Source organism: Microtus oregoni, unplaced genomic scaffold, assembly GCF_018167655.1.
Source record: "Microtus oregoni isolate MIOR12 unplaced genomic scaffold, Mior012 000008F_ref0000371, whole genome shotgun sequence".
NCBI lineage: Eukaryota > Metazoa > Chordata > Mammalia > Rodentia > Cricetidae > Microtus > Microtus oregoni.
In genome coordinates, this window is record NW_024543067.1 from 38,287,442 (window position 1) to 38,315,320 (window position 27,879).

The window sequence follows — 27,879 nt, forward strand, 5'->3', positions numbered from 1 at the left end:
CTCGCCTGGAAGTGCTAGGAATGCCTCTGGCTGCTGCGCGCGTGTAGTCGCGGGCTGGCAGTGTGCAGCGCTGGTTTGCATCAGGGACACCCTGGGACCCGCCACCCCGGGTTTGCAGCCGAGATACCGTGGGGCCCGATTTGTAGCGCGGACACAGTGGATTCTGTGAACCGAGTGGACACGAGACGCTGACGCTGAGGATGAGCACCGGGGATCTAGCGCTGCGCTGGGCCATCGCCCTGCTCCTGGCTGCTGCTGGGGCTGCAGGTAAGGCTTGCTCCAGGAGCCCGCGCAGGGTAAGGGGCAGACCCCCTGCACTCGGGGAGCCCCCGGTGATTTATTTATTTTTGAACGAGAAGTGGTGAAATGGAATCACTCGTGAGAACTTGTAATGAGGGTCCTTCCCGAGCGACTGGAAGGAGCTGTTTTGGAAAGGGGGTGCCGGAGTTGTAGGGACTCAGGGTGGGCTTTGGGGAGACGGGGAGGGATTCTCCCGGGTCAGCGGGTGAGGGTTCCCCGGAGATGTTATGGGTCTCCCGGACCGATGTACGTGGGAGTCCAAGAGGAGCGCTCCCGTCATTCGTTCTAGTGGGATACGCAAGCCCAGTTGCCCAACTTTGCGGCCCCTAGTCCTCTGTGTACACGACTTGGGGTCTCCACAGCTACACACCCAAATCCTGCTGCTACCGCGTGCCCGAAAGCACCGCCCCAGCCCAACCTCCCACCGCACCCCCGAGCTCCTACTGGGTGCAGCCGGAACAGGCGAGCCTCGAGCCACTCCCCTCGTCCAATGGAAGGCGGAGGATGAGGTGCAGGGGCTTGGCTTGCGTGAGCATCCCTGTGGGGCGGGGCTCTACATCTGGGCCTGCTGGGACCCTGCAGAGTTTCCGGGAGTGTTTAGACCTTAATCCCAATCTTGTCCCAGCTTCCCTGGTCCAGTTTCCTAGTGTGCCTCGGGCCACCCAGGCCTCTCTAGCCAAGACTATCATCAGCCAGGGTGGGCCAGGGACCCAGCAAGGACTCTTGCTGATCTGCTATGTTCCCACTTTCTGAATGAGTTGGGTTTGGCTGCCCCGTAAAGTGGACTTTCCTTTTAGGAGAGGTGTTGGAATTTGGACGGAGGTTAGATGGTGTGTAATCAGGTTACAGTCCCACCCCCAACTTCTTTGCAGTTCTGGGGCTTGAACTTGACCCTGCACATTCGGGATAAATCCCTGCTTGTAAACTGCATTCCCTGCGTCCGTTCCCTTTTGGACAGGATCTGATTTAGTCCAGGCTAGCCTGTAGATCACTATATAGCTTAGAATGGCTGAACTGATCCTCTCTCCTCCTCCTCAGGAGTGTTGGGATGACAGGCCTGTGCCGTCATGCTCCGAGTTCCCAGGGAGGCAGGCAGCCCCAGTCTGGTTACTGCTCGTCTTGCAGCCAGCCTGGCTGGGACAGGAACAGTTTAAATGGCTCTTTTCCTCCTCAGAACCAGTGCAGGTAGTGACTAGTAGGATTGTAGAAGGAGTTTGTTAGTCCGCAGGGAATGGCTGTCAACTGTACAATCCCTAAAGACGTCCAGCACGCCTGCCTTTAATCTCAGCACTGGGAAGGCGGAGGCAGGCGAATCTCTGGGAGTTCCGGGACAGCCGGGGCCATAGGGTGAGACCGAGTCTCAGAGCGTGTGCCTGCCGTTGAACAGGCAAACACTTGGCATTCAGTTTTAATTACAAACAAGGCTTGACCAAAGACCCTAATTTCTCCCATACATCTTTGTCTTCTTTAAGGAAAAAATGTGTTTTATGAAGTCTTGCGCGAGGTCTGGTTTCCCATTGTGCAGGAAGGCCTAAGAGCCCCTGAGCTGAGCTCCCCAGACTCCCAGCCTGTCTGTCACACCTCCTGCTCGTAGTGACTACAATAGCTTGCTTTGGCTTCCTGCTTTGCCTGGACCATGTGATCTGTCACCTGGCAGTGGTGGCGCACGCCTTTAATCCCAGCACTCGGGAGGCAGAGGCAGGTGGATCTCTGCGAGTTTGAGGCCAGCCTGGTCTACAAGAGCTAGTTCCAGGACAGGCTCCAAAGCTACAGAGAAACTCTGTCGCGAAAAACAAGCAAATGTGATCTGTTGTGCACGTGCCTTCAGGTTGGCCAGAGCAGATGGGGGCTGGGGTGGTGGCTCAGTTGGTGACATGCTTGCAGTGCACATGGGAGGACCTGAGTAGGAATTGCCGGCAGCTGTCTAAGCCAGCTGTGACAACCTGCAATGGCGGTGCTGGAAGGGTCCCTGGGCTAACAGGAAATCTGGTCCAAAGCATAAACAGGAGAAAGACAGAGGAAGCCATGTGATTTGAACTTCTGGCCTATACGCACACGCACACACATACACATGCGCGCACACACACGTACACACGCATGCACAGATCGATCAAGGAGCTGATGTAAGTGGAGTCAAGCATGTCAGAGGGTCCTCCAGACACAGGGAGAGTAAAATTTTGCGAGCATTGATAATGTGCCTTGGGTGTATTCATTTGTCTCCATCATGGTTCTCATTGAATAGAATTGGTAAAAGTTTGGGTGAAGTTGGATTTTTTTCTTGTTCTTTTCAGTTATCTGTTTTTGGAGACAGTATCTCACTTTGTAGCCCAGGCTGTCCTGGAATTCCCTATGTAGTCAGGCTTGCCTCACACTGTGGCAGTTCCTCTGCACTGGCCTTGCTTTTTCTTATTTTTCTTATTTTAGTAGGGTCTCACTGTGCAGTGCAGGCAAGTCCACCTCACTCCTGAGTGCTGGGAGCCACTCCAAGCCTTTTGAAGGGTGATGCTCCTGTCTCTGGGTAGTTAATCCCTGCTCTTATCTCCTGCTTCCTCCAGATAAGACTCTGGAGTCTAGACACTTGGCTCTGGTCTGTACTTGGCTCTTTGGCCAAGCTTTGGTGTTCTTCCCCTTTCCGCCTTAAGTACATCAATACTTACTGCATCTGCACCTCTGGGCTTGTGAAGTAACCCGCTTTGGATGCTGAGAGAGTGGAATCGATCAGCAGGATGAGGACCTCAGGCTTTGGTTGTCCTAGATGGTTGTTAGCCTTGGTGGTGAGTGCCTTTGCCACTGAGCCATCGTAAGCAGTCAGGCTGAGGCAGTGAAGGACTCAGTTACTGACCAAAGGTGTGCCTGGCAAGTGTGTACTCACCTGTGAGGAAAGTTGGTGCCATAAGGAAGTTTAGAGCCACTGTGAAAATACTTCTGTAAATGTGTCCTCACCAAGGTTGACCTCCAACCAGGCTCCAGTCTCATAACAAAGGAGACAGCCCTGACCTAGAACCAGCCCTTAGGCCCATCCCCCTTATCAAAAACCAGGCAGCTCAGGGTGACAGTGATCGTCAGGTCCTGGTCCACTATTATTTCTTTATCAGGAGAAGCATAGTTTTGGTAGGTGGGCAGGATGACCCCAGATGACAGCCTTCAGAAAAGAACTCTGGGTACTAAGAATATCTAGCAGTGTCTGTGCTGTGTAAGCTAGGTTTGCAGGCTCCTGCCTGTGTCAGTTGTTCAAAGGGTAACAGGGGTCAGGACCTCAGAGCGACTTAAGGGTGACGGTGTGTGGAATGTCTAGAGAAATAATATTCAGTTCGAGGCTGTTCCCTTTTCTGCATTAGGCAGAGCCAGTCACAGGCCATTGTTAGAGCTTTTTCCCACGTTAATCTCCAGGTGATCAAGGTGGATCTCACTTGGGAGCATTCCCAGCCTGCCCCACTTTTATATGTAGCCCAGGTTAGCATGTATCCCTGGCTGGTCTTGAACTCGTTGTATCCCTCCTGCCTCAGTGTCCGGAATGCTGAGATTACAAGTGAAAGTCAGCAGGCCTGACTATGAGCTTGCTTGCTCATTGTTACTGGGGCGGAGCCCACAGTGCTCTCAGCCTTAGGCACTTTCAGTGACAGCACCTCAACCTCCTTTATGTTTCCTTCCTTCCTTCCTTCCTTCCTTTTTTTGTGACAGGGTTGCTCTGTGTAACCCTGGCTGTCCTCAGACTCACAGAGATCCTCCTACCTTTGCCTCCTGAGTGCTTATCTTGACTTCCTTGCACACCACCTGTCCTTAGTAGTTTGGGGAAGTGACTGGGTGTGGCAGCACACTCCTGCCACCCAGGATTCTTGAAGGGTCAAGTCCTCAAGTCCAGCCTGTGCTCTCTCACGCTCTCTCTCTCTCTCTATGTGTGTGTGTGTGTGTGTGTGTATACATACATATATATATATACATACATACATACATGGAGGCCAGCCTGAACTGTATGAGGTTTTGTTTCAGAAAAGGAAAGCCTTAGAGAGCAGTGACCACCTTGTTCGTGTGTGGGAAACAGAACTGAGTATTTCCCCTTTCGGTTCTTGTGGTCTTGTCATTCTTCACTTTGGAGATCTGAGGGCCAAGGCTGAGAGGTGTGAGCCTGTTGATTGGAGTGGCGGGTCCTGTTTTAGTGTATGCTATACAAAGTGACAGCCTTTTATGTGGTTGTATTCGTCTATAGCCCTGGTTATCCTGGACTTACTACTACTATGTAGACCAGGCTGGCCTTGAACTCACAGAGATCCACCTGCCTCTGCCATGCTGGGATTAAAAGTGTGTACTATGCCAGGTGGTGGTGGTGGCACATGCCTTTAATTCTAGCACTTGGGAGACAGTGCCAGGTGGATTTCTGTGGGTTCGAGGCCAGCCTGGTCTACAAGCTAGTTCCAAGACAGCCAGAGCTACACCGAGAAACCCTGTCTCAAAAAACAAACAAACAAAAAGGTGTTCACCCTTACTCCTGGCTTGTTTTTACATGTCTAAGATTACATTTATTTGTTTCTCTGGTCTGTGTGAGTGCTCGTAGGCTTGAGATGACAGGGGACAGAGGAGGGTCTCTCCTTCCATCATCCGAGTCCTGGGGATCAGACTCCGGTAGGCCTGGCAGCAGATCCTTTACCCACTGAGCCATCTTGCTGGCCTTGTTTATTTCTCTTATTTGCTTGAGATGGGGTCTCCTCGCCTACCCCAGGGTGACCTGGAAGTCGCTGTGAAGCCTAGGATGTGCTCAAACTTGTAACAGACTTCTTGCCTTTGCCACGAGGTCCCTGGGATGACAGGTGTTCACCCCTCCACCACACCTTCCTAATTTTTTATTCGTTTGGTTTTGTTTTGAGACAGGGTCTTGCTATGTAACCCTGGCTGGCTTCAAAGTAATGGTGATCCTCCTGCCTCCACCTCCTGAGGGCTGGCATGATGGGCTTCTACCTCATCGCCAGGTTTATGCAGTGGCGGGGGTGGAACCCAGGCTTTGTTCGAGCCCCAGGCGTGGCCTTCGGGTGTGGTGGGTATTTCCACACCTCATGCTCATTTGTATGTCATTTAAGTGAGAGCATAGGTTAATGACCTATCACCGGGGCTGTGTGGTCTGATGGGGTGATACTCCTCAGCCCTTTCCTGCCAGTGCCCCTCTGAACTTCCCTTTTATAATGATCCAACCAGTCCTGGAATTCTAGATGCCCTGCTCACCCGACAGTCTGAGAGAGTCGGTGAGTCATTTCCTTTACTGGCTGTATGATGAGTCATTGGTCCGGTTAGCACTGGGTAATGGATTATTATCGGCACACTGAACGTAGTGGTACACGCCTTTAATCTAAACTCAAGAGTTCCAGGCCACCCCTAGGTACTGTGACACTGTCCGAGGAGTCACAGCATAGCTGAGCAGGAAGCTGGGACTTGGGAGGAGCCACTGAACCACAAAGGGGACCACTGGGGTGTGGGATTTCAGGCTAATCAACTTTCAGATTGTGAAGCTGGGCAGTGATGGCGGCTTATACCTTTAATCCCAGCCCTCTGAGTTCTAGGCCAGCCTGGTCGATGCAGCAAGTTCCAGGACAGCCAGAGCTACACAGAGAAACCCTGTCTCGAAAACAACAGCATCAACAAAGAATTACTTTCAAGGTCCTGCCATCGTAGGGCTTTTTCAAGGCTTTGTTTTCCTTCCGTGCTTGCTCGTGTGGTACAACACGCGGCACGTGTGTGGAAGCCAAAGGACAGCCTGCCTGAGTTGGTTCTGTCTTCTGCCACGTGGGTCTCTGGTCTAGAACTCTGGCTGGCAGTGTTGGCAGCAAGCACACTCAGCCATCTAGACTCACAGAAGCATTAGCAGTTTGCTGCGTCCCTCAGGGGAGCTCTGCTTTGCCTTCAGACTGGAGCAGCTCCAGGTTAGACCCGATGGCTGCAGGTTAGATCCATTGCTCTTGTAAGGGTTCAGTTCCTGCCAAGTCTGTCTGTCCACAACCACCTGTAACTCTGGGTCTAAGGGTCTGATGTCCTCTTCTGGCCTCCCTGGACACTGCATTCTTGTGCACAAACCCACACACAGACACATGATTAAAAAGAATAAAAACACTTATCACAGGGCGTGGTGATGCACACTTTTAATTCCAGAACTCTGAGGCAGAGGGAGGCAGATTTTTGAGTTCTAGGCCAGCCTGGTCTATAGAGCGAGTTCCAGGACAGCCAAGGTCACACAGAGGAAACCCTGTCTCAAGGGAAAAAACAACAAACTAAAAACTACAAAGACTTTTCTTTGGGGGCTGGAGAGGTGGCGCAGAGGTTAAGAGCACTGGCTGCTCTTCTAGAGGTCCTGAGTTCAATTCCCAGCAACCACATGGTGGCTCACAACCATCTATGACGAGATCTGGTGCATATATACATAATAAATAAAGAAATCTTTAAAAACAACAACAAAAAGACTTCTGTTTGGTAGCTAGGCAGGGATGGACAGAGGCTCAGCGATTAAGGAAGGGCACTGGCTGTTCCTCCATAGAACCTGAACTTGATTCGCAGCACCCATGCGACTGCTTAAACACGTTTATAACTCCAGTCCCAGGGGATCAGACTCCCTCTTCTGGCCTCCATATTGCAGGCAAAACACCCCTACACATATAATACAGTTATCTAATCAGAAATTTAAAATTACTTTAATCCCAGCACTCAGGAGGCAGAGGCCAGCAGATCTGTGAGTTTGAGGCCAGCCTGGTCTACAAAGTAAATTCCAGAACAGCCAGGGCTACACAGAGAAACCCTGTCACAGAAAAAAAAAATAATAATTTAAATAACAGTTTAAAAAAGTAGCCAATCATGATGCCCATACTTTATTTTTTATTGAAAATGACATTTTCTTCATGTAGTGTATTCTGATCATGCTTTCCCCGCTCTTGTTTCTGCAGATCTTTCTACCTCTCCAACTCCAGGCCTTTTTTCTCTCTCTTTAGAAAACAGGCAAATAAGTCATCAAACCAGAATAAAATAAAATAAATGAACAGAAACAGAAAAAGCAAGAGATACACACATTCAAGATCTATAAAAACACATAATTGGAAACCATCAAATACAAGCAAAAGATCAGAAAAGTTAAAAAAAAAAAGAAAAGTTTAAAGAAAACATGACAAAATCTCCAAAATCAGCATTGAATTCATTTTGTGCTGCCGTCCACTGCTGGGCATGGGGTCTGCGCATCATGGTTTGTGTGCTCAGCAAGTCTCCATTGGAGAAAACTAATTTCTCTTTTGCCAGCAGTTGACACTTGGGGATAGCTTCTGGCTTAGGGGTGGTCCCAGGTCCAGTTCCGCTCTCAACCCTGGGAACCCGCCTGGCTTGGAGCTGTGCTTGCTGCCACTGTCTCTGTGAGTTCGCGTGTCCATCAGTTCTGTTGTGTTTGGAAGGCCTTGTTTCACTGGTGTCTTCCTCTGGCTCTTGGACTGTTCCGTCTCCTCATCTGAAGGGTTCCCTGGGCCCCACGGGAAGAGATTTAGTCTTTAGGACTAGTATTCCGAGCTCTCTCACTCTGCACATTGCCCAGTCTGGGTCTCTGTGTGTGTTCCCATCTATTGCAGGAGGAAGCTTCTCTGATGATGGCTGAGGGAGACGCTGAGCGGTGGGTAGAGCAGAGTGCCGTTAGGAGTCCTTTTGTTGCTGTGTTCCTTGACCAGAGCAGTAGTAGCTGTTTTCCCTCTTGGTCCCTGACCTTTCCAGTCCCAGGCTCTTGGCCATAGTATCAGTGTTGAGCATGGCTGCTGTCTCATGAGGTGGGCTTCAAGTCTGGTCAGACAGTGCTTGGTCACCATCAGTAATGTGCCAGTGTGTCATGAAATCAGGTGACCCGTACTTTAATCCCAGCACTCCAGAGGCAGAGGCAGGCAGATCTCTGTGAGACCAACGCCATCCCATTCTATATAGAATTCAAGGCCAGAACTACATGGTGAGACTGTCTCAAAATAAAACTTAAAGTTACTTAAATAACTATTTTTTTTTTTTTTTTGGTTTTTCGAGATAGGGTTTCTCTGGCTTTGGAGCCTGTCCTGGAACTAGCCCTTGTAGACCAGGCTGGTCTCGAACTCACAGAGATCCGCCTGCCTCTGCCTCTGGAGTGCTGGGATTAAAGGCGTGCGCCACCATCGCCCGGCTTAAATAACTAAATTAGATAATTTTTTTTTTCTTCTGAGACAAGGTTTCTCTATATTCCTGGCTGTCCTGGAACTCGCTCTGTAGACCAGGCTGGCCTTGAACTCACAGAGATCCACCTGTCTATGCCTTCCCAGTGTTGGGATTAAAGGCGCATGCCACCACCACTGGCAAATTAGATAAATCTTTATATTTTCTTTTCAACAGTCCAGATGTCAATGTTAACGACTGATTGACAGATTTTCCCTTTGCATTATTTGTTGACCCTCAGCTCTCCTTTTGGGTCTGACAAATTTCACTTGCTATGCTGGGTAAATTTGCCACTCACTGGGGTTGGCCACACTGGTGTGTGGCCAGCTTGGCCCGCTGCTATTGAGAGACCCTTTCTTCCTCTTTGCTCTCGTAGCCGAAGACAGATGCAGCAGGAACGAGTTCCAGTGCACAGACGGGAGGTGCATCTCCAGCAAGTGGGTCTGTGACGGTACCCCAGAATGCGCGGACAGGTCCGATGAGTCCTCGGAGACCTGCAGTAAGCTGCCTCTATGTGTTGGTGAAGCGAGGGATGATGCATACTGGGTGGGGGCTCTTCCACCGAGCCATGCCCCCACCCCTCCCTGGGGGGGCTCTGCTGCTGTGTGAGACTCAGTGTCCTTCCAGAGCAGCCCAGGAATGATGGGTTCAGTTATAAATTGAGAGGTGGGACAGAAGATGGCTATTCCTAATCCAGATTTCCAGAGTCCAAAGTGTTCTGTTCTCTGAGGCGGTGGGTTTGGAAGGCTTCACCCTGATCCCGTTCTGCACGTTGTGGTCATGACACAGGTCCTCTAAAAGTCCTGTATGAAGTCATCTAAAGGGGCTGCATGGCTAAGCAGGCATGGGTTCCTGTGACCAACCCTCACGAAATGAGTTTGATGCTTGGAACCCATATTGTGGAGGGATTCCTGCATGTTGTCCTATGACCGCCACATGTCATGGCTGCACACACACCTGATGTAACTAACCGGCATTCATTTTGTGTACTGCTCCTCTTACTCCCTAGTGTCTGTCACCTGCAAATCCAAGGAATTCAGCTGTGGGGGCCTTGTCAGTCGCTGCATTCCTGACTCCTGGCGTTGTGACGGACAGACAGACTGTGAGAACGGCTCAGACGAGCAAGGCTGTGGTGAGTGCTGCCCAGACAATGGGGTGGTGTGTGTGTGTGTGTGTGTGTGTGTGTGTGTGTGTGCGCACGCACGCACGCACATGCACTAAGGAGTCGGTCTTCCAGGGGCCCTGGGGTGTGACAGCCACCAGGAACATTCCTAAGGGGATTCCACCTGTAATATGCTTGCTCCTTCACCCTCTCCTATGGCTTAGATCCCACCTTGAGAGATGGAGAGTGGTGACCTCGGAAGCATTTATGCAGGCAGCAAGCCCTGGCGACGGTTGCCAGGCAGCCCTCGTGTAGGCTGCGCGTGTAGGAAGTGCTGGCATATGTCTGTCTCTATGGCTTCAGTACCCACGCTGAGGAAGGAGGCTTCCCCCAGCCGCTGAGCTCTGCTAAGGAGCAGGGCTGAGGTACTGACGGCCAGTGTGCCTACCAGCTGCTGTCCTGGTGTCATATCACCTCTCTGTGCAGCTGTGAAGACCCACGGTCCCTGAAGATTATATCCGTGTACTGTGGGTTTCCCCAGACCTGCATATCTTCGGTACAGTGCCATTTATATAGTTAGCACAGTAAGCATTTGTAACAGAACCAGAAGCACTAAGATGTAACTCAGCCCTGTGTGAAAAACCCCAGGAAGGGGCTCAGGTGTGGCTCAGAGGTAGAGAGCTGACTTGATTGATACTTGATCGTGTGAATGAGGAAACTGAGGCAGAGAAGGCTGTGCAGCAGTTTCCCAGACCCTGGCCTGCTACCACCACTGCTCTCCAAGCCTCTGCTAAATGGGTTGTGGCCCTTTTAAGCACAAGGATCCTGTCTACGAATGAACCCGTGTGTGGTAGCCTGGGCCATGGCGTGACAGGATGCTCTCCTCCCTGTGCACCCCTAGCCCCCAAGACGTGCTCCCCGGATGAGTTCCGCTGCCAGGACGGCAAGTGCATCTCCCAGAAGTTTGTGTGTGACCAGGACCGAGATTGCCTGGATGGCTCTGACGAGGCCCACTGCCAGGCCACTACCTGTGGCCCCGCCCATTTCCGCTGCAACTCCTCCAGCTGTATCCCCAGCCTGTGGGCCTGCGACGGGGATGACGACTGTGAGGACGGCTCCGACGAGTGGGCCCAGAACTGTGGGGGCCGCGACACTGCCTCTGTCCCCAGCAGCGGCCCCTGCTCCTCCCTGGAATTCCACTGTGGCAGCGGCGAGTGCATTCATCGCAGCTGGGTCTGTGACGGCAGTGCGGACTGCAAGGACAAGTCGGACGAGGAACACTGTGGTGAGGCCCTCGAAGGGAGGTGAATGGCTCTCCGGCCCCGTATGGGTGCACTGGGGCTTAGCAATATGAGATTGCCTGGAAAGAAGGGTGATTTATTTCGGGTGAGGGGCAGGCTCAGTACTTAAGAGCACCTGCTGTCAGAGCATGAAGTCCTGAGTTTGAATTGCTCAAGGCTGCAACCCTGGTACTGTGGGATGTGAAGAGAGGAGAGTACCTGGGGCTTGCTGGCTGCCAGGCTGGCTCCAAGCTCAATGAGAGACCCTGACTCAAGGGAACAAGGAGGAGCAGCTCTGCCAGAGTGTCCTGGAGAGCATACCTGCATGTGCACATACACTGCACAGGGCTGTGTAAATAGAATTTCAGCCATACCAAAGACAAGGGCTGGGTGTGGCAGCGTCTGCCTCTAGAAGCAGGTGTGTCTGTGAGTTCAAGAGCCAGGACAACCAGGCTCTTGTAGAGAGGCCATGTCTCAGAAAACATTGTTTTTTTCTTTCTTTGGAACAATGAGTTTTTTCGAAGGGCTGGGTCCAGGGCTTACAGAAGGAGTTTTTTGGGGTGGGTATACAGCTTCAGTGGTGAGTCCATGATCATCATGCAGGGAGCTTGGCAGCAGAGAGCTCACACAGAGCCGCAGCGATTGCTGAGTGCTCATGTCTGATCCACAAGCAGGAGGCACAGAGAGAGAAATAACTGGGAAGGCTGAGTCTTTTGAAACCTCAAAGCCTGCTCCCAGTGCTACACCTCCTCCAACAGGCCACACCTCCTAGTCCTTCCCAGACAGTTCCACCGGCTGGGGACCAGGTATTTAAACATACAAGCCAGTGCAGGCATGTCACATGTTTACACGCCACATCGCACATGCATGAGGCCAGGGTTCAGTTCCCTGAGTGATTTATTTAAAAACGAAATTGGTAGTTGGGTGGTGGTGGCATGCAGCAGAGGCAGGTGGATCTCTGCGAGTTCGAGGCCAGCCTGGTCTGCCGAGTCAGTTCCAGGACAGCCAAGACTACACAGAGAAACCCTGTCTCAAAAAAACAAAAAAAATAAATAATAGATACAAAATTATTATTGAGCCAGGCAGTGGTGGCGCACGCCTTTAATCCCAGCACTCGGGAGGCAGAGGCAGGCGGATCTCTGTGAGTTCGAGGCCAGCCTGGTCTACAGAGCTAGTTCCAGGACAGGAACCAAAAAAGCTACGGAGAAACACTGTCTCAAAAATCAAAAAAAAAAAAATATTATTGATGTGTATACTCTGTGTTTGGGCACATACATGGCACTCAGAGGACAACTTCTGAGAGTCAGTTCTCACCGTCACTGCACAGTTCCTAGGGACTGAACTCAGGGCTTTGGGCTTGGTAGCAGTTGCCTTACTTGCTAGCCTTCAAACTGCTAAGTTTAAGCTAACTGCAGAAAGGCATGGAAGGGTCTCTAGCTGGTGATTCTTGTGACAATCACCACTCTGTCCTCCTCAGTGATGGCCACCTGCCGGCCTGATGAATTCCAGTGTGCGGATGGCACCTGCATCCATGGTAGCCGCCAGTGTGACCGTGAATATGACTGCAAGGACATGAGTGACGAGCTGGGCTGCATCAACGGTGAGCTGAGCTCCACTCCCGCCGTTTCCTGTAAAGTCGGGGTACTGCTGTTCTCCCCTGGAGGGGGGTCCCTAGCAGCTGTATCTTCCTTCCTTCCACCTTCCTTTCTTTTTTTTTTTTGACACAGGGTTTCTATGTGTGGTCTTGGCTGTCCTGAAACTCGCTCTGTAGACCAGGCTGACCTCGAACTCACAGAGCTCTGTCTGTGCTTCCCGAGTGCTGGGATTAAAGGCGTGCGCCACCACTGCCTGAAACCCAGAGCTTCATGCTAGTGACATACACAAGCCATCCAATCCCATGAAAAGAACATTCCGGCACTTACAAAAGTCATTCTCTCTCTTTTTTATTTTTTTTAAATATTTATTTATTTATTTATTATGTATACAATATTCTGTCTGTGTGTATGCCTGCTGGCCAGAAGAGGGCACCAGACCTCATTATAGAGGGTTGTGAGCCACCATGTGGTTGCTGGGAATTGAATTCAGGACCTTTGGAAGAGCAGGCAATGCTCTTAACCTCAGAGCCATCTCTCCAGCCCCCAAAGTCATTCTCTCTTAAGTGCCCTGAGATCAAACTCATGTCATTCAACCTGGTGGCACTTTTTCTATCTCTCTGGCTGCACATGACATAACATGACCACACTCAAGGGCTGAGATATCAGTAGGTTGCTTGTCTAGCGTGCACACGAGCGTGCGTGCTTTAGTCACCGCATGCTGGGTGTACTGACACATGCCTGCCACCCTACACTGAGAGGTGGAGGCCTTGCTCACACGTTGAGTTTGAGAACAGCTCTCACTTAGAAAATTCACTGTTGGTTTTTTTGCTGTTTGCTCTTTCAAGTTGAACTCAGGACTTCTAATCACTGGACTAGGAGTTACTCGTTACTTTTTAACTGCAGTAACTGGTTGCCAGAGCTGGGTGTGGTGTGCAGGTCTGGACCCAGACAATGGAGAGCCTGAGGCAGGAAACACACAAATTTGAGGCCAGCCTGAACCCAGTAGACCTCTGGCTAAGAAACCCGATTCAACCAAAACTTCGTATCTTTGCAGCTGTCACTATAATCTCTCTTTAGGATTTTTTGTTTGTTTGTTTGTTTGTTGTTTTGTTTTTTCAAGACAGGGTTTCTCTCTGTAGCTCCAGTTGTCCTGGAACTTATTTTGTAGACAAGGCTGGCCACAAACTCACAGAGGTCCGCCTGCCTCTCCCTTCTGAGTGCTGTTTAGATTAAAGGCCTGTGCCACCAATGCCCTGCTCTCCAAGACTTTTTTGAACCTCCCAGCTCTCCAAAAGTTTTTTGATCCTGCAAAGTTGAAACAAGCTCTGTTTCTGTTAAACAGTAACTCTCTGCTGAGCTCCCAGCAAGTAGCCAGACAGAGCCTCGCTTTCACCTCCAGCCCTGTGGGGAAAACACCCCATAAAGAAACTCCTCACAGCAGGCGTGCTGGAACACCCTGTAATCCCAGTATTTGGGAGGCTGAGGCAGGAAGACCTCTCTAAATTTCAGTGTCCTGAAGTATAAGAGGAAGTTCCAGGCCAGTAGGACTACACAGACTCCTGCCAGGGGCTCTACCCTGAGCCACATCCCAGCCCCTCACTGGGGGATTCTAGGCAGGGGCTCTACCACTGAGCTACACCTCGGGAGAGTGTTGTACCGTCAACCACTCCTGACTGTTCTCTGTGCCTCTAATTAGTGACACAGTGCGATGGACCCAACAAGTTCAAGTGCCGCAGTGGCGAATGTATCTCCTTGGACAAGGTGTGTGACTCCGCCCGGGACTGCCGGGACTGGTCGGATGAGCCCATCAAGGAGTGCAGTGAGTGCTGGGAAGCTGGGGGAGCATGGTGTTTTGGGGGAACTGGACGTGGCACTAACGTGTAGTGACTATGGGGCCGTGAGCCTCCCCACCCCCACAGGTTCAGAAGGCCTAGTGTGTATCACTAAAACCCGACAGAGCTCAGGGCAAGAGGGCCTTAGGGGAGGGGTGCTGGGAGCTGAAGACCTGAGTTCAAATCCCTAGCACTTGTGTAATATAAAAAAATCGTTCTTGAGTTTGGAGAGATGCAGTTAAGAGCACTTATAGCTCTTATAGAAGATTCAGGTTTGGTCCCAGCACCTAAGTCAGGTGGTTCACAGTCACCTATAACTCTAGTCCCCTGGCCCTGGTGTCTCTGCATTCATGTTCTCACACCCACATGCAGATACACATGCATACCTGAACGATTTTTTTTTTATTTTTAAATATTTATTTATTTATTTATTATGTATACAATATTCTGTCTGTGTGTATGACCGCAGGCCAGAAGAGGGCACCAGACCCCATTACAGATGGTTGCGAGCCACCATGTGGTTGCTGGGAATTGAACTCAGGTCCTTTGGAAGAGCAAGCAATGCTCTTAACCTCTGAGCCATCTCTCCAGCCCATACCTGAACGATTTTTGCAAAGACGAAGAAACGGCTTAGTGTTTCCCGTGGAGAGAAAGGGGCTCTAGAATTACCGATCTGTGTCTCCTCACCCTGTGCAGGGACCAACGAGTGCTTGGACAACAATGGTGGCTGCTCCCACGTCTGCAAGGACCTCAAGATTGGCTATGAGTGCTTATGTCCCAATGGCTTCCAGCTGGTGGACCAGCACAAATGTGAAGGTAGGTCCGTGGCTTTGTCCAGGCCGTGGCTCTGACCACCTCTGCCTTGGCCCGCTGAGCACTGTGCCTCAGTTTCCTCAGGTGCTCAGTGGGCAGGAGTGCAGTCCCCACCTCTTAGGGCTATCAGGAGCCGTCCAGGGGTAAACACTGAGTGGGGCCTGACTGTTAGGAAGCGTGGATCATTGGCAGTCCTGCCTTTTGGGGTCGTCAGCAAGAATCAAGGTTCACTCGGGAGGCAGAGGCAGGCAGATCTCTGTGAGTTCGAGGCTGGCCTGGTCCACAGAGAAGTTCCAGGACAGCCAGGGATACACAGAGAAATCTTGTCTCAAAAACAAACAAAGAAAAAAGCATCAAGGTTCAGGCAAGAGCTGGGGCTCAGCTGACTTGCCTCATAAGTAGCAAGCTCCAAGTTCCACCCCTTCACATCGTAAGCCCAGCAGTTGGCCTACACAGACAACCAACACTCAGGATGGTAGTGGGATCAGAAGTTCAAGGTCATCTTCTATGTAGCAAGTTCAAGGCCAGCCTAGGCTATGCAAGAAGTTTCAGAAAACAACAAAAGAGGCCCTGTGTGGCACAAAATATTTTTAATCCCAGCACTTGAGCGACAGAGGCAGGCAGATCTCTTAATTGAAGGGTAGGTTGGTCTATATAGCAAGTTCTGGGCCAGCCAGGACTACATAAAGAGACCAATAATAAATAAACAGAAATGGAAGAAAATAAAGAAGTGAAGGAAAGCTGGCTGGATCAGTCCCACATCATCTAGCACTGGAGTGAACGGCAGCGTCACGGGTCTGCTAGGGGCGAGAAATCCTCGGGCACTGGAGGACATAACGTTTTGGTTTTAGCTCTCCTGTCCCCACTGGTAGCCTCGTAGGAAGGGTTCCTCTTCCCCAGAGCAAACCTTTCTGTTACCACACACAGATATCGACGAGTGCCAGGAGCCAGACACCTGCAGCCAGCTCTGCGTCAACCTGGAAGGCAGCTACAAGTGTGAATGCCGGGCCGGTTTCCACATGGACCCTCACACCAGCGCCTGCAAGGCCGTGGGTGAGCACAGACGGGGAGCCAAGGAAGCCAAGGGGGTGGGCAGCTCCTCTCTGGGGTGCTGTCTCCAGGTGCTGATAGGGGGGCAGTACAGTGAGGACATGGGGCCTTTCTAGGGGTCACCGGCTGAGGCTGTAGGACTCTACCTATCCCTCTCGAAGACATCTGAGCCTCTGTAGCGTCTCCAGTTATTCTTACTAAAGAAATGGATCCCACGGTCTTGGGTTCAGTAGGTAGAGTGCTTGCCTGGCTTGCGCGGAGCCCTGATTCGACTCCCGCACCACTCTGCATGACTTTCCAGGCTCCGTAGCTTATCTCCTCTTCACTAACCGCCATGAGGTCCGGAAGATGACCATTGACCGCAGCGAGTACACCAGCCTGATCCCCAACCTGAAGAACGTGGTGGCCCTGGACACTGAAGTGGCCAACAATAGGATCTATTGGTCTGACCTGTCCCAAGGAAAGATCTACAGGTGAGCCTCAGTCCCGTCACCCTGTCGCCACCCCATCCCCTGGTGACGCCCAGGCTCCAGGCTCTAATGCGGTCCTTTTTTCTACCTCAGTGCCCTGATGGACCGAGCGCCTAGCTTGTCCTATGACACCATCATCAGTGGGGACCTGCAGGCCCCAGATGGGCTGGCTGTAGACTGGATCCATGGCAACATCTACTGGACAGATTCAGTTCCAGGCAGCGTGTCTGTGGCTGACACCAAGGGTGGAAGGAGGAGAACGCTGTTCCGGGAGAAAGGGTCTAGACCCAGAGACATTGTGGTGGACCCCGTGCACGGGTGAGTGTCTCAGAGCGGAGGGTACAGAGGACATTGGGCTAAATCAAGGTGGGGGATCCACAGCTGGGTTATGTGATGTGTGTAGCTCGGTGATATGGTGTTGAGCTAGAGGAAGACAGTGAAGCAGAGGCTGAGGGTTGTCGGTGAAAGATCAGGGAGGTGGCATAAGGAGGTAGTGGCTCAAACCCAAAATCCCTTCACTGAGGAGGTTGAGACAGGAGGATTGCTGTGAGTTACGGAATAGCTTAGGTTGCAAAGTGAGATCCTGTCTCAGAATAATCAAAATAGCGGCTTAGAAGCTGACTTAGCAAGGGACTGGAGTGGTGGCTCAGTGGTCAAAGGCACTTGCTGCTCTTGCAGAGGAACCAACTTTAATTCCCTGTTTCTGTACCAGGGAGCTCACAACCACCTGTAACTTGAGGTCCAGAGGCTCTGATGCCTCTGGCCTCCTTTAGTCTCAGCACACAGGTACATAGACACAGAAACATAAACAGTGGTGGTGCATGCCTTTAATCCCAGCACAGGTGGATGCCTGTGAGTTTGAAGCCAGCCTGATCTACAAAGTTCCAGGACAGCCAGGACTGTTAAACAGAGAAACCAAATCCTGGCTCAGTGGGTAAAGACATTTGCTTCCAAGCCTGACTACCTGAGTTTAATCTCAGGGATCAAGTCAACCCCTTCCCCCAAATGTTGCATGATACACACACATGTCCATGCAGTGGATAAATAAATGTTAATAAAACAAAATAAAGGTGCTGGGGATGTGGTTCATTTGGTGGAGTGCTTGCCTAACATGCATAAAGTCCTGGCTTCTGCCTCCTGTATTCTCGTGAACACCTGTGACAGAGACAGGAGTGTCAGAAGTTCAAGGCATCCCAGCTCTATCATGGTCTGAAACACGCAGTGACCTAGGCTGGGGGTGTGGAGTACCTTCCAAGTGTGCAGGAGGCTCTGGCTTCATCCCCAGAACAAGGAACAAGCAGACAGCCTGGGCTTCGTGGTGCATGTGTTTTAATGCTAACGCCTTAATTTTGTGCCCAGACCTCCCAGGCTGGCATAGGCTTGTCACCTTGCTGGCCCCATGGACAGCATTTCTTAGATTGTATTCTACCCTCTGCGTACATCACACACATGCGTACAACACTATGCAGAATCCCCCTGTTAGTGTCCTGGACATTCAGCGATAGGAGTAAAGCTCCCTTCGACCTGTGGAGATCAGACAAGTCTATAAGAATTCAGGGTCCAACAGACTGAGCAGCTGCTGGGCATTCCGTGTTGGGAGGCTCCCCACCCCCACCCCTGTAAGTGCTGTCCTTGTCAGGCCACATCCGTGTCCGTGCAGGAGTGATTTCAGAGTCTGTGCTTCAGGTGTAGTTTGCACTCTGAATGCTGCAGCACCTCCTCTGCAGCATCTGCAGTCACTGGTACGCGCCACCACACCCCAGCTTAACTCCACACCTGCGAGCGGGGCTGACCATCCCCTGTGGCTCTTGGCTGGGAGGACCCTGCAGAAGTTGTAGCTGGTGTTGGCGGCAGGGTGGAGGGATTGAAGGGGAATTGTCTGTAAAGGGCCTGCCTTGTAAGTGCGGGACCTGAGTTCATCTTCACTGCCCCTGTACGAAGAGCCAGGTGTGGTTCCAAATTGAGAGCGAGCTGTTTAAGCTGACCCTTGTCACCAGTAGTGGGAGCCGGCTGTCAGAGTGTCCTTATCTCTGTCTGTTTTCCCAGCTTCATGTACTGGACAGATTGGGGGACGCCTGCCAAAATCAAGAAAGGGGGCCTGAATGGTGTTGACATCTACTCGCTGGTGACTGAGGACATCCAGTGGCCGAATGGCATCACACTAGGTATATCTAAGGGGTGGTCTTGCTTGCTGGGGCTGGGCACCGTGAGGTACATCCTTGACATTATGTCATTGACATAACCCACTTCCTATGCAGCTGGAAGGATTACTGGGTGGTACAAAAACCACAATGTGGCCTTCAGGTTCATATGTGATAGAGTAATTCACCCAAAGATGTACCTTCTACCCCAAGCTAGTGCCCTGAAATTTTTCTGGCATGGTCTGGAACTTTCTGAAACATTCTAGAATCTCTAGAACATTCTGGAATATTCAGGCAAACTAGATGATCTTGTTACCTCTGACCTCTCCATATCTCCTTGTCTGTTCATGCATTTTAGATATTCCCAGTGGCCGCCTCTATTGGGTCGATTCCAAACTTCACTCTATCTCCAGCATCGATGTCAATGGGGGCAATCGGAAGACCATTTTGGAGGATGAGAAGCAGCTTGCCCACCCCTTCTCCTTGGCCATCTATGAGGTGACCCTGGGAATGTGAGGGGATTTGGTCCAGCCCTAGGTTTGTCCCATCCATTCGAGCCAAGACTGATTAGGTATTGGCTCTTACCTAGAGCTCTAGAGAGGTGGTAGAGTTGCAGGTTTTTCCTGGAGTTGTTTTTTGTTTCTGTTTTTGGGTTTTTCTGTTGTTTTTTGTTTTTGTGGTGCTAGGGTTGGAACCAGAGTTTATGAAGAGACAGGAAAATGCCGGAAGCTCACTGGCCAGCCTGTGTAGCTAACTCAGTGAGCTCCAGGTTCAGTGAAAGACTGTCTCAAAAAAAATTAAGGGGAGAGTAACTGAGAAAGACACCTGACATCCACCTGTGACCTCCATACACACATACACCCCGCATATGTGTGCATAGCAATGCCGAACATGAGCACATGCATGCAACACACACATACACACACATACACATGCACACAGAATGGTTAGGAAGGGACGATTTTATGCACCTTTCACACATTTATTTTCTTTTTCTTTCTTTCTTTTTTTTGTTTTTTTTTTTTTTGTTTTGTTTTGTTTTTGTTTTTCGAGACAGGGTTTCTCTGTAGCTTTAGAGGTTGTCCTGGAACTAGCTCTTGTAGACTAGGCTGGCCTCGAACTCACAAAGATTCACCCTCTGCCTCCCAAGTGCTGGGATTAAAGGCATGCACCACCACCGCCCGGCTCACGGCTCACACATTTATTTCCTAATAATTTTTTTTTTATTTTATTGGATGTTTTGGTTTGGTTTGGTTTGGGTTGGGTTGGTTTGGTTTTGGTTTTTCGAGACAGGGTTTCTCTGTAACTTTGGAGCCTGTCCTGGAACTAGGTCTTGTAGGCCAGGCTGGTCTTGAACTCACAGAGATCTGATCTGCCTGCCTCTGCCTCCCGAGTGCTGGGATTAAAGACGTGCACCACCACCACCCGGCTAATAATTTATTTTAACTTTATTTTCCGTGCTTTGGTGTGAAGGTGTCAGATTCCAGGGAACTGGATTATAGACAGTTGTGAGCTGCCATGTGGGTGCTCGGAATTGAACCCGGGTCCTCTGGAAGAGCAGCCAGTGCTAGTGCTCCTAACCGCTGAGCCATCTCTCCAGCTGTCTAGCCCCATCACTACATTATAAAGTAGAAACTTTCCACCACACCCAGTATTGCTTGTGCGTAGAGAACCCCAGAAGTTTGGGGAGGTCATGGAGATGCATGCTGCTCCGCTGGCTGATGGGCTTTCTTGTCTTCTGTACATGTCACCCGTAGGACAAAGTGTTTTGGACGGATGTCATGAATGAAGCCATTTTCAGTGCTAATCGCCTCACGGGTTCAGATGTGAATTTGGTGGCTGAAAACCTCTTGTCGCCAGAGGACATTGTCCTGTTCCACAACATCACACAGCCTAGAGGTGAGCCCCTACCCTGAAATACATTTCTCTGCCATTGTCTGAGAATTCCCGGGACTTCTGCTCTGGTGCATCTGATGCCATCGGCTCGTCTCTCTGAACGTCCTCTTCTCCCCCAGGAGTGAACTGGTGTGAGAGAACGGCCCTCCCCAACGGTGGCTGCGAGTACCTGTGCCTGCCGGCCCCGCAGATCAACCCCCACTCCCCCAAGTTCACCTGTGCCTGCCCTGATGGCATGCTTCTGGCCGACGACATGAGGAGCTGCCTGCCAGGTAGGGGCACAGTCCCTGGAGCTGTACCCACATGAGCCTGCCAAGGCTGACTGGACACCAGCGTTGTCTGGGGACTCCTGGATGCACTAAATACACTTAGACTGGGCGCCCCTTTGTGGCCCCATTGTATCTTAGCTCCTGTGGAAGTCATCTGACTTAGGCCAGGGTATCAAGTGGGAAACAGGACCCCTGTCTCTGACATCATCTGAGAAAGGCTCAGTTTGGGTTTGTTTCCGTCTGTCTTCTGTTGCTAAAACAGACTGCTCGAGACTGGATAATGTAAAAAGCATAAAAGTTCATGGTTCTGGATACTGGAAGTCTTAGAGGGCACTTCTTTCTGCATGCTAACAGGGGAAGAGATCATGTGTTGAGACAGCAAATGTTCTCATTTTATCTGTTCATTTAGTTAAAGGACAACTGTTCTGATTGGAGGGCAGGTTTCAGGACAGCCAGGCTACACAAGGGAAACCCTTTCTCAAAAAATGAAAAAAAAAAAAAATTGGTGGTTCAGTTTTCTTTTTTTCTTTTTTTTGGATTTTTTGAGACAGTTTCTCTGTGTAGTCCTGGTTTTTCTGGAACTCACTCTGTAGACCAGGCTGGCCTCGAACTCACAGAGATCCACCTGCCTCTGCCTCCTAAGTACTGGAATTAAAGATGTGAGCCATCACTGCTCATCAGTGGTTGAGCTCCTAACGTGCATTTTGGAGGTCATTGTCCCATCTCAGGGACCAAAGTTTCCTAGACACTTCCAAATCCTATTGTAAGAACAGGATAGGTCCTCTGGAGGCTGAGGCAGGAGAATCACAAGTCTGAGGTTACTCTGGAGCAGTGCTGCCAGCTGCTCATTACCGCCCTTGTTTTCGTTTCCTCGGCCCTGGACCTGGCCTGCCCTCCACGCAGAGTGGAGCGGTGTGTGAGTGGCACCTCAGCTCATGGCACTCACGTCCTGTCTTTTGTCCCATCAGAAGTCGCACCTGTCCTGACCACCCAGGGGACATCCACCATCAGGTCTGTGGTCACTGGAGCAACCACGAGGTCTCCACAACACAAGGAGGATCAGTCGGCTTCCAGCACTTCCAGGGAACCCATGGACATCCCTGGCCTCAGCACGGCTGAGTCGGTGACAATGTCCCACCAAGGTAAAGGCCAGGCCCACCCTACATTTGATTAGTACACTGATTTGGTTAGTGGGATTGGGGAGTGTGCCACCATGCCTGTGTGGTCAGAGCACAGCTTTTGTGGGGGTCTGTTCTCTCCTTCCACCTTGGGGGTCTTGGGATCCTCTGTGGACGCTGGAGGACAGCTCTGCCTGAGATCAAGTCCACATGACTTACACAAACCTTAATAGCATCTCCAGATTTCCCTGAACAGGACGATAGGAAGACTGTGTCAGGCAATCTCCTTGGGTGGCTCCTGTCGTCTGACGTGTGTCTTCTTCTGACCTCAGCCTCCTCACTCTGTCCTTTGTCTTACCCCAGTCCAGGGTGGCAGCGGGAGGAGCGAGGAGCAGCCACAGGGAGTGAGTGTCTTGTCCATCATCCTCCCCGTTGGTAAGTACTGGCTGGGCTGCTGACGTGGTGGGGCCCCTGAGACTTCATGCTTAGCCTGCTGGGCCACTCCACCTCTCTGACCCTAAATAGAATGTCCCTGTCTGAGAGACAGCCCTGCGGGAGGGACGATGCCCCTGCCTGCCTCTGACCCCTGCCCCCTTCTAGCTCTCTTCATTATAGACAAGACTGAGTGCCCCTGGTTATGGTGGAATACAGCTTTAATCTCACAGGCAGAACTCTGAGAGTTTGTTTGAGGCCAGCCTGGTCTACAGAGTTCTAGACTGGCAAAAAGAAAGATGGTCAGATGTGGTGGTGTACACCTTCAATCCCAGCACTCAGGAGGCAGAGGCACACAGATCTCTATCAGTTACTGGCCAGCCTGGTCTACATAGTGAGATTCAGGACAGGCTCCAAAGCTACACAGAGGAACCCTGTCTTGGAAAACAAAACAAAATAAACAGGAAAACGCAACCAAACGAACAAAGCAAAGTTGTCAGGATCCAGAAGATAGAACAGTGTCAGGCTGTGGAGCCCAGGCTGGTTCAGAAGTTGTCATCCTCCTGCCTCATCCCTCTGAAGTGCTAGGCTTACAGGTCCTGATGCCCCCACCCTGCAGGGTTTTTTCTTTGTCTGATAAGGAAGTATAAGTTTACATTCAGAACCCATCGAGGTCATGTAAAGGAGCCAGGATGGGAATGCCATGGCCTCACTGGTGCAAGGCTTCCTGGGGCCCGTCCTGACCAAGCCCTCTTTCCCCACAGCACTGGTCATCCTCCTTGTCTTTGGGGCCATCCTGCTGTGGAGGAACTGGCGGCTAAGGAGCATCAACAGCATAAACTTCGACAACCCAGTGTACCAGAAGACCACAGAGGACGAACTCCACATTTGCCGAAGCCAGGACGGCTACACCTACCCCTCAGTGAGTGCCCTTTTGTGGGAGAGAGGGCATCTAAGAAACTGAAGGACGGAAGTTAGGTGGAATGGAAAAAAGGAAGCCAGGGGTATGCAACAGCTCAGCAGTAGAGGCCCTGCCTAGAATCCCCAGTGAGAGGCTGGGGTGTGGCTCAGGGGTAGAGCCTCTGCCTAGAATCCCCCAGTGAGAGGCTGGGGTGTGGCTCAGGGGTAGAGCCCTGCCTAGAGTCCCCCAGTGAGGGGCTGGGGTGTGGCTCAGGGGTAGAGCCCCTGCCTAGAATCCCCCAGTGAGGGGCTGGGGTGTGGCTCAGGGGTAGAGCCCCTGCCTAGAATCCCCAGTGAGGGGCTGGGGTGTGGCTCAGGGGTAGAGCCCCTGCCTAGATTCCGTCAGTGGGGCGTTAGGCAGGAGTCACTGGCAGAGCCCCTCCTAGCATGCTTGAGTCCATGTTTCATCCTCCATGACTGCAGGAGATTTCAGGCTCCTCTGGGTAGAAATTGGGTAATATGCAGAGGAAGCAGCCTGTTGCAGAGGCCTGTGATGGGACTGGGCATAATGCATTTAAGAAGCATGTGGAAGACTGGAAAAAAGTGGCTCTGTTGCTAAGAACGCTGACTGTTCTTCCCAAGGAGCTGGGGTCTGTTCTCAGGACCCACAATGGTCTGTAACTCCAGTTCCAGAGAATCTGACACCTTCTGGCCTCCGCAGGCATGAGGCACACATGTGAGGCACAGATTTCCATGCAGACAAAACACCCATACACAAAAACATAATTCTAAAAAAGAAAAAAGAAAGTGCATGATCCAAGAGCCTGGAGGTGAGGAAAGAGGGCATTGTGAGCCTTGGGGAGGACTCCTGGACTGTGAGCCTTGGGGAGGATTTCTATACTGTGAGCCTTAGGGAGGAATCCTGCACTGTGAGCCCTAGGGAGGACTCCTGCACTCTGAGCCCTGGGGAGGACTCCTGCACTGTGAGCCCTAGGGAGGATTCCTGCACTGTGAACCTTAGGGAGGACTCCTGCACTCTGAGCCCTGTGGAGGACTCCTGCATTGTGAGCCCTAGGGAGGATTTCTGCACTGTGAACCTTAGGGAGGACTCCTGCACTCTGAGCCCTGGGGAGGACTCCTGCATTGTGAGCCCTGTGGAGGACTCCTGCACTGTGTGCCCTGGGGAGGACTCCTGCATTGTGAGCCCTAGGGAGGACTCCTGCATTGTGAGCCCTGGGGAGGACTCCTGCATTGTGAGCCCTAGGGAGGACTCCTGTACTGCGAGTCTTGGGGACATTCCTACACTGTGAGCCCTGGGGAGGACTCCTGCATTGTGAGCCCTGGGGAGGACTCCTGCATTGTGAGCCCTGGGGAGGACTCCTGCATTGTGAGCCCTGGGGAGGACTCCTGCATTGTGAGCCCTAGGGAGGACTCCTGCATTGTGAGCCCTAGGGAGGACTCCTGCATTGTGAGCCCTGGGGAGGACTCCTGCATTGTGAGCCCTGGGGAGGACTCCTGCATTGTGAGCCCTAGGGAGGACTCCTGTACTGCGAGTCTTGGGGACATTCCTACACTGTGAGCCCTAGGGAGGACTCCTGCACTCTGAGCCCTGGGGAGGACTCCTGCATTGTGAGCCCTGGGGAGGACTCCTGCATTGTGAGCCCTAGGGAGGACTCCTGCATTGTGAGCCCTAGGGAGGACTCCTGCATTGTGAGCCCTAGGGAGGACTCCTGCACTGTGAGCCCTAGGGAGGACTCCTGCATTGTGAGCCCTGGGGAGGACTCCTGCACTGTGAGCCCTAGGGAGGACTCCTGCACTGTGAGCCCTAGGGAGGACTCCTGCATTGTGAGCCCTGGGGAGGACTCCTGCACTCTGAGCCCTGGGGAGGACTCCTGCACTGTGAGCCCTAGGGAGGACTCCTGCATTGTGAGCCCTAGGGAGGACTCCTGCACTGTGAGCCCTAGGGAGGACTCCTGCACTGTGAGCCCTAGGGAGGACTCCTGCATTGTGTGCCCTAGGGAGGACTCCTGCACTCTGAGCCCTGGGGAGGACTCCTGCACTGTGAGCCCTGGGGAGGACTCCTGTACTGTGAGCCCTAGGGAGGACTCCTGCACTGCGAGCATCAGGAGGGTTCTCCACAAGAGGCTTTACCCAGCACCCTCTGGTGGCTGTGCAGGGGACCGAGGCATTAGAGAGATGCCTGCTGTGTGGGTTGGGATGTGCTGAGCTCTGGCCCTGTGCACTGCCCATTATTAGACTGACTGTTTCCTGTGTTTGTGGTTTGCTGACAGAGACAGATGGTCAGCCTGGAGGACGATGTGGCATGAACAGCTGCGAGAACCATCTCTTTCCGGGATCCATTACCATTCTCAGGCAGGAAGGATACTTTTCTCCACACCTCCCTGTCCAGGACTGGTCCTGTCACCTCGGTGGCCTCTGTGTTGCTCAAAGCAAGATAAGAGTAAAACTGGGCTGTGGGCCAAGCTCAGCAGCCTGCCTGCCCCAGGCCCTGTTTTATATATTTATTGTCTAGGGGCAGAAACGGCTGCTGGCCATGCTCAGGACAGGAATTCTGGCTGGGATTTTTCCACCCATCTTTCTTTCCTTGGAAGGCAAAGAGGCGACCCCAGAAGCTTCTTCATTCCTTGCTTTCCACTCACAGGAAGGAGGAAGGGACCCAGGTGGAGAGGCCCTTTGTTCTGAACATTCAGCTAGCGGCAGGTGCTTGTGACAGGATCCCAGGTACCCCGGCCAATCCCTAAACTCAGGACTCTGCATTTACCTCCACCCTGCATGCCTTAGCCGCCCTCCAGGAAGCTTCGGCTCTGCCGCCCCATCAGGTCTTCCAAGCTGGTGTGGGCCCTGCAGAAGCCAGGAAGTGACTTGTGGCACTCGGGCACTGATCTTGCCAGATCTTGGGGCCAGCAGCGCCAGTGACTGATTCCTGCCCGTGCCTCCACTGAGACCTCACCCATTCCTGGAGGAACAAGCCTGCACCGCCATGCCCTCTTCATATCTATGAAGTGCCTGAGACTTCCAGTTGCCTTGCTCAGGAGCTGAGGCCACGTGTGCTGTCGGGCGTGGCTGTCAGGACCTCAGTCCCTCACGCAGCCCCACGCAGCCTGGTTGTCCGCATGGGACCTGCGCTTCATTTTTCTCCTCACTTTCCCAGTTCAGGGTTGGGCACCCTGAGGTCGCACTGTTCGGTGGTGCGCTGTGCCGGAGCTCTGGGCCAGCAGCGGCCCCATGTCATTGGCCACAGAAGGCGATGCCCAGGGAGGAAGGAAGACATCAGACTGATCAGGATCCAAGCATCCACAAGATCTGCTCTCTCAGTGCTGGGATGGAAAGCCAGAGCCTCTTTGGCTTCTATTTTATTTTATTTTTTACTATATATCTACACTTTAACCCCCTGCCTGATAGCTTCTGATTCTGTGTCAGCACCTGGAGCAGTCTGGCTGTTCAGCTCCTCTCAGGCCAACAGAGACTTCCCTGCTCAGCTGGGCTTTGGTATACACCTGTCAACCCAGCAGGAGAGCCTGAGGCAAGTGGGTTGCCAGGAACTGGCTGTCAGCCTGGGCTATACAGTAGAACACTGTCTCAGCAAGGAAAAAGGGAAGGAAGAAATGCAAGAAACCTGCATGATTTTTCATCCCATAATCAGCCAGGCGTGGTGGGGCACACCTTTAATCCCAGCACTAAAGAAGAGGAGGCAGGCGCATCTCTGAGTTCAGGCCAGCTAAGACTATATCTGAAAACCAAAAGAAATCCCATAATCAGGTCATTTGGGGGAACTTAGAAGAAGACTAAGAAATCACCACAAACTTGCCACACGGGTAACTCAGGATGACAGTGGCCGTCCTTGGATTCCTGCACACGCCCAGCTGAAGGGCCCCACTGTCGGGACAGGAGGCGCGCACTGTAAGGAGCTCTGAGCCAGCAGCACCTGGCTGTCTTCATTCTGTGTGTTTGTTCGAGGTTATCACACTATCTATTAAATCTATTTATTTTTACACACCCTGATTGCTGCACTTGTTGGTGACGTTTCTCCAGGTTGACTGGCTGAAACTCTGGGATGCTGTGTACGAAGACTGTTTGAATGGACTGTTGCCTTGAGGGATGGGAACGGCTTTGAACCCGTTGTTTAGGGTTTTCATGGGCTGAAAGCGTCTTACTATGATGGATTAAATTCCTCTTGAAAACCTTGTTATCGTTCTGTGTGTACATGTGTTCTGTGTGTACATGTGTGAGGTGTGGCGTCAGAAGCACGGGACTGGAGGTCAGAGGACAGCTCCACACCTGCCTGGGTTCTGGGCCTTGAACTCAGGTCCTCCAGCTTGTGTGATGAACACGTTTAGTTTTATTTATGTACGCGTCTATAAGCATATATGCCCGTGTTTATACGGGTGCACTCACCTCTGTGTGGAGGTCAGAAGCCAGCTTCGGGTGTCCTGTCCTTTGAGGCAAGCTCTCTCCCTAAACCTGGGCTCCATCAGC

The 27,879-nt window shown here is 51.8% G+C and overlaps 1 protein-coding gene across 2 annotated transcripts; it reads left to right on the forward strand.

The window, feature by feature from the left end:
• On the forward strand, window positions 1–27,590 carry Ldlr (low density lipoprotein receptor). Of its 2 annotated transcripts, XM_041657487.1 has the most exons (18): window positions 1–267; window positions 8,861–8,983; window positions 9,494–9,616; window positions 10,488–10,871; window positions 12,344–12,466; window positions 14,158–14,280; window positions 14,990–15,109; window positions 16,034–16,159; window positions 16,458–16,629; window positions 16,720–16,944; window positions 18,673–18,791; window positions 19,126–19,265; window positions 20,525–20,666; window positions 20,783–20,935; window positions 21,901–22,074; window positions 22,414–22,485; window positions 23,247–23,404; window positions 25,674–27,590. In XM_041657487.1, the coding sequence occupies exons 1-18, from the start codon at window positions 201–203 to the stop codon at window positions 25,707–25,709; spliced, it is 2,580 nt and encodes an 859-aa protein (XP_041513421.1). In that variant the 5' UTR covers window positions 1–200; the 3' UTR covers window positions 25,710–27,590. The 2 variants fall into 2 exon arrangements, with proteins under 2 accessions (XP_041513421.1, XP_041513420.1); XM_041657486.1 differs by lacking the exon at window positions 25,674–27,590 and having other exon boundaries at window positions 23,247–23,446.
• The last annotated feature ends 289 nt before the right edge of the window (window positions 27,591–27,879 follow it).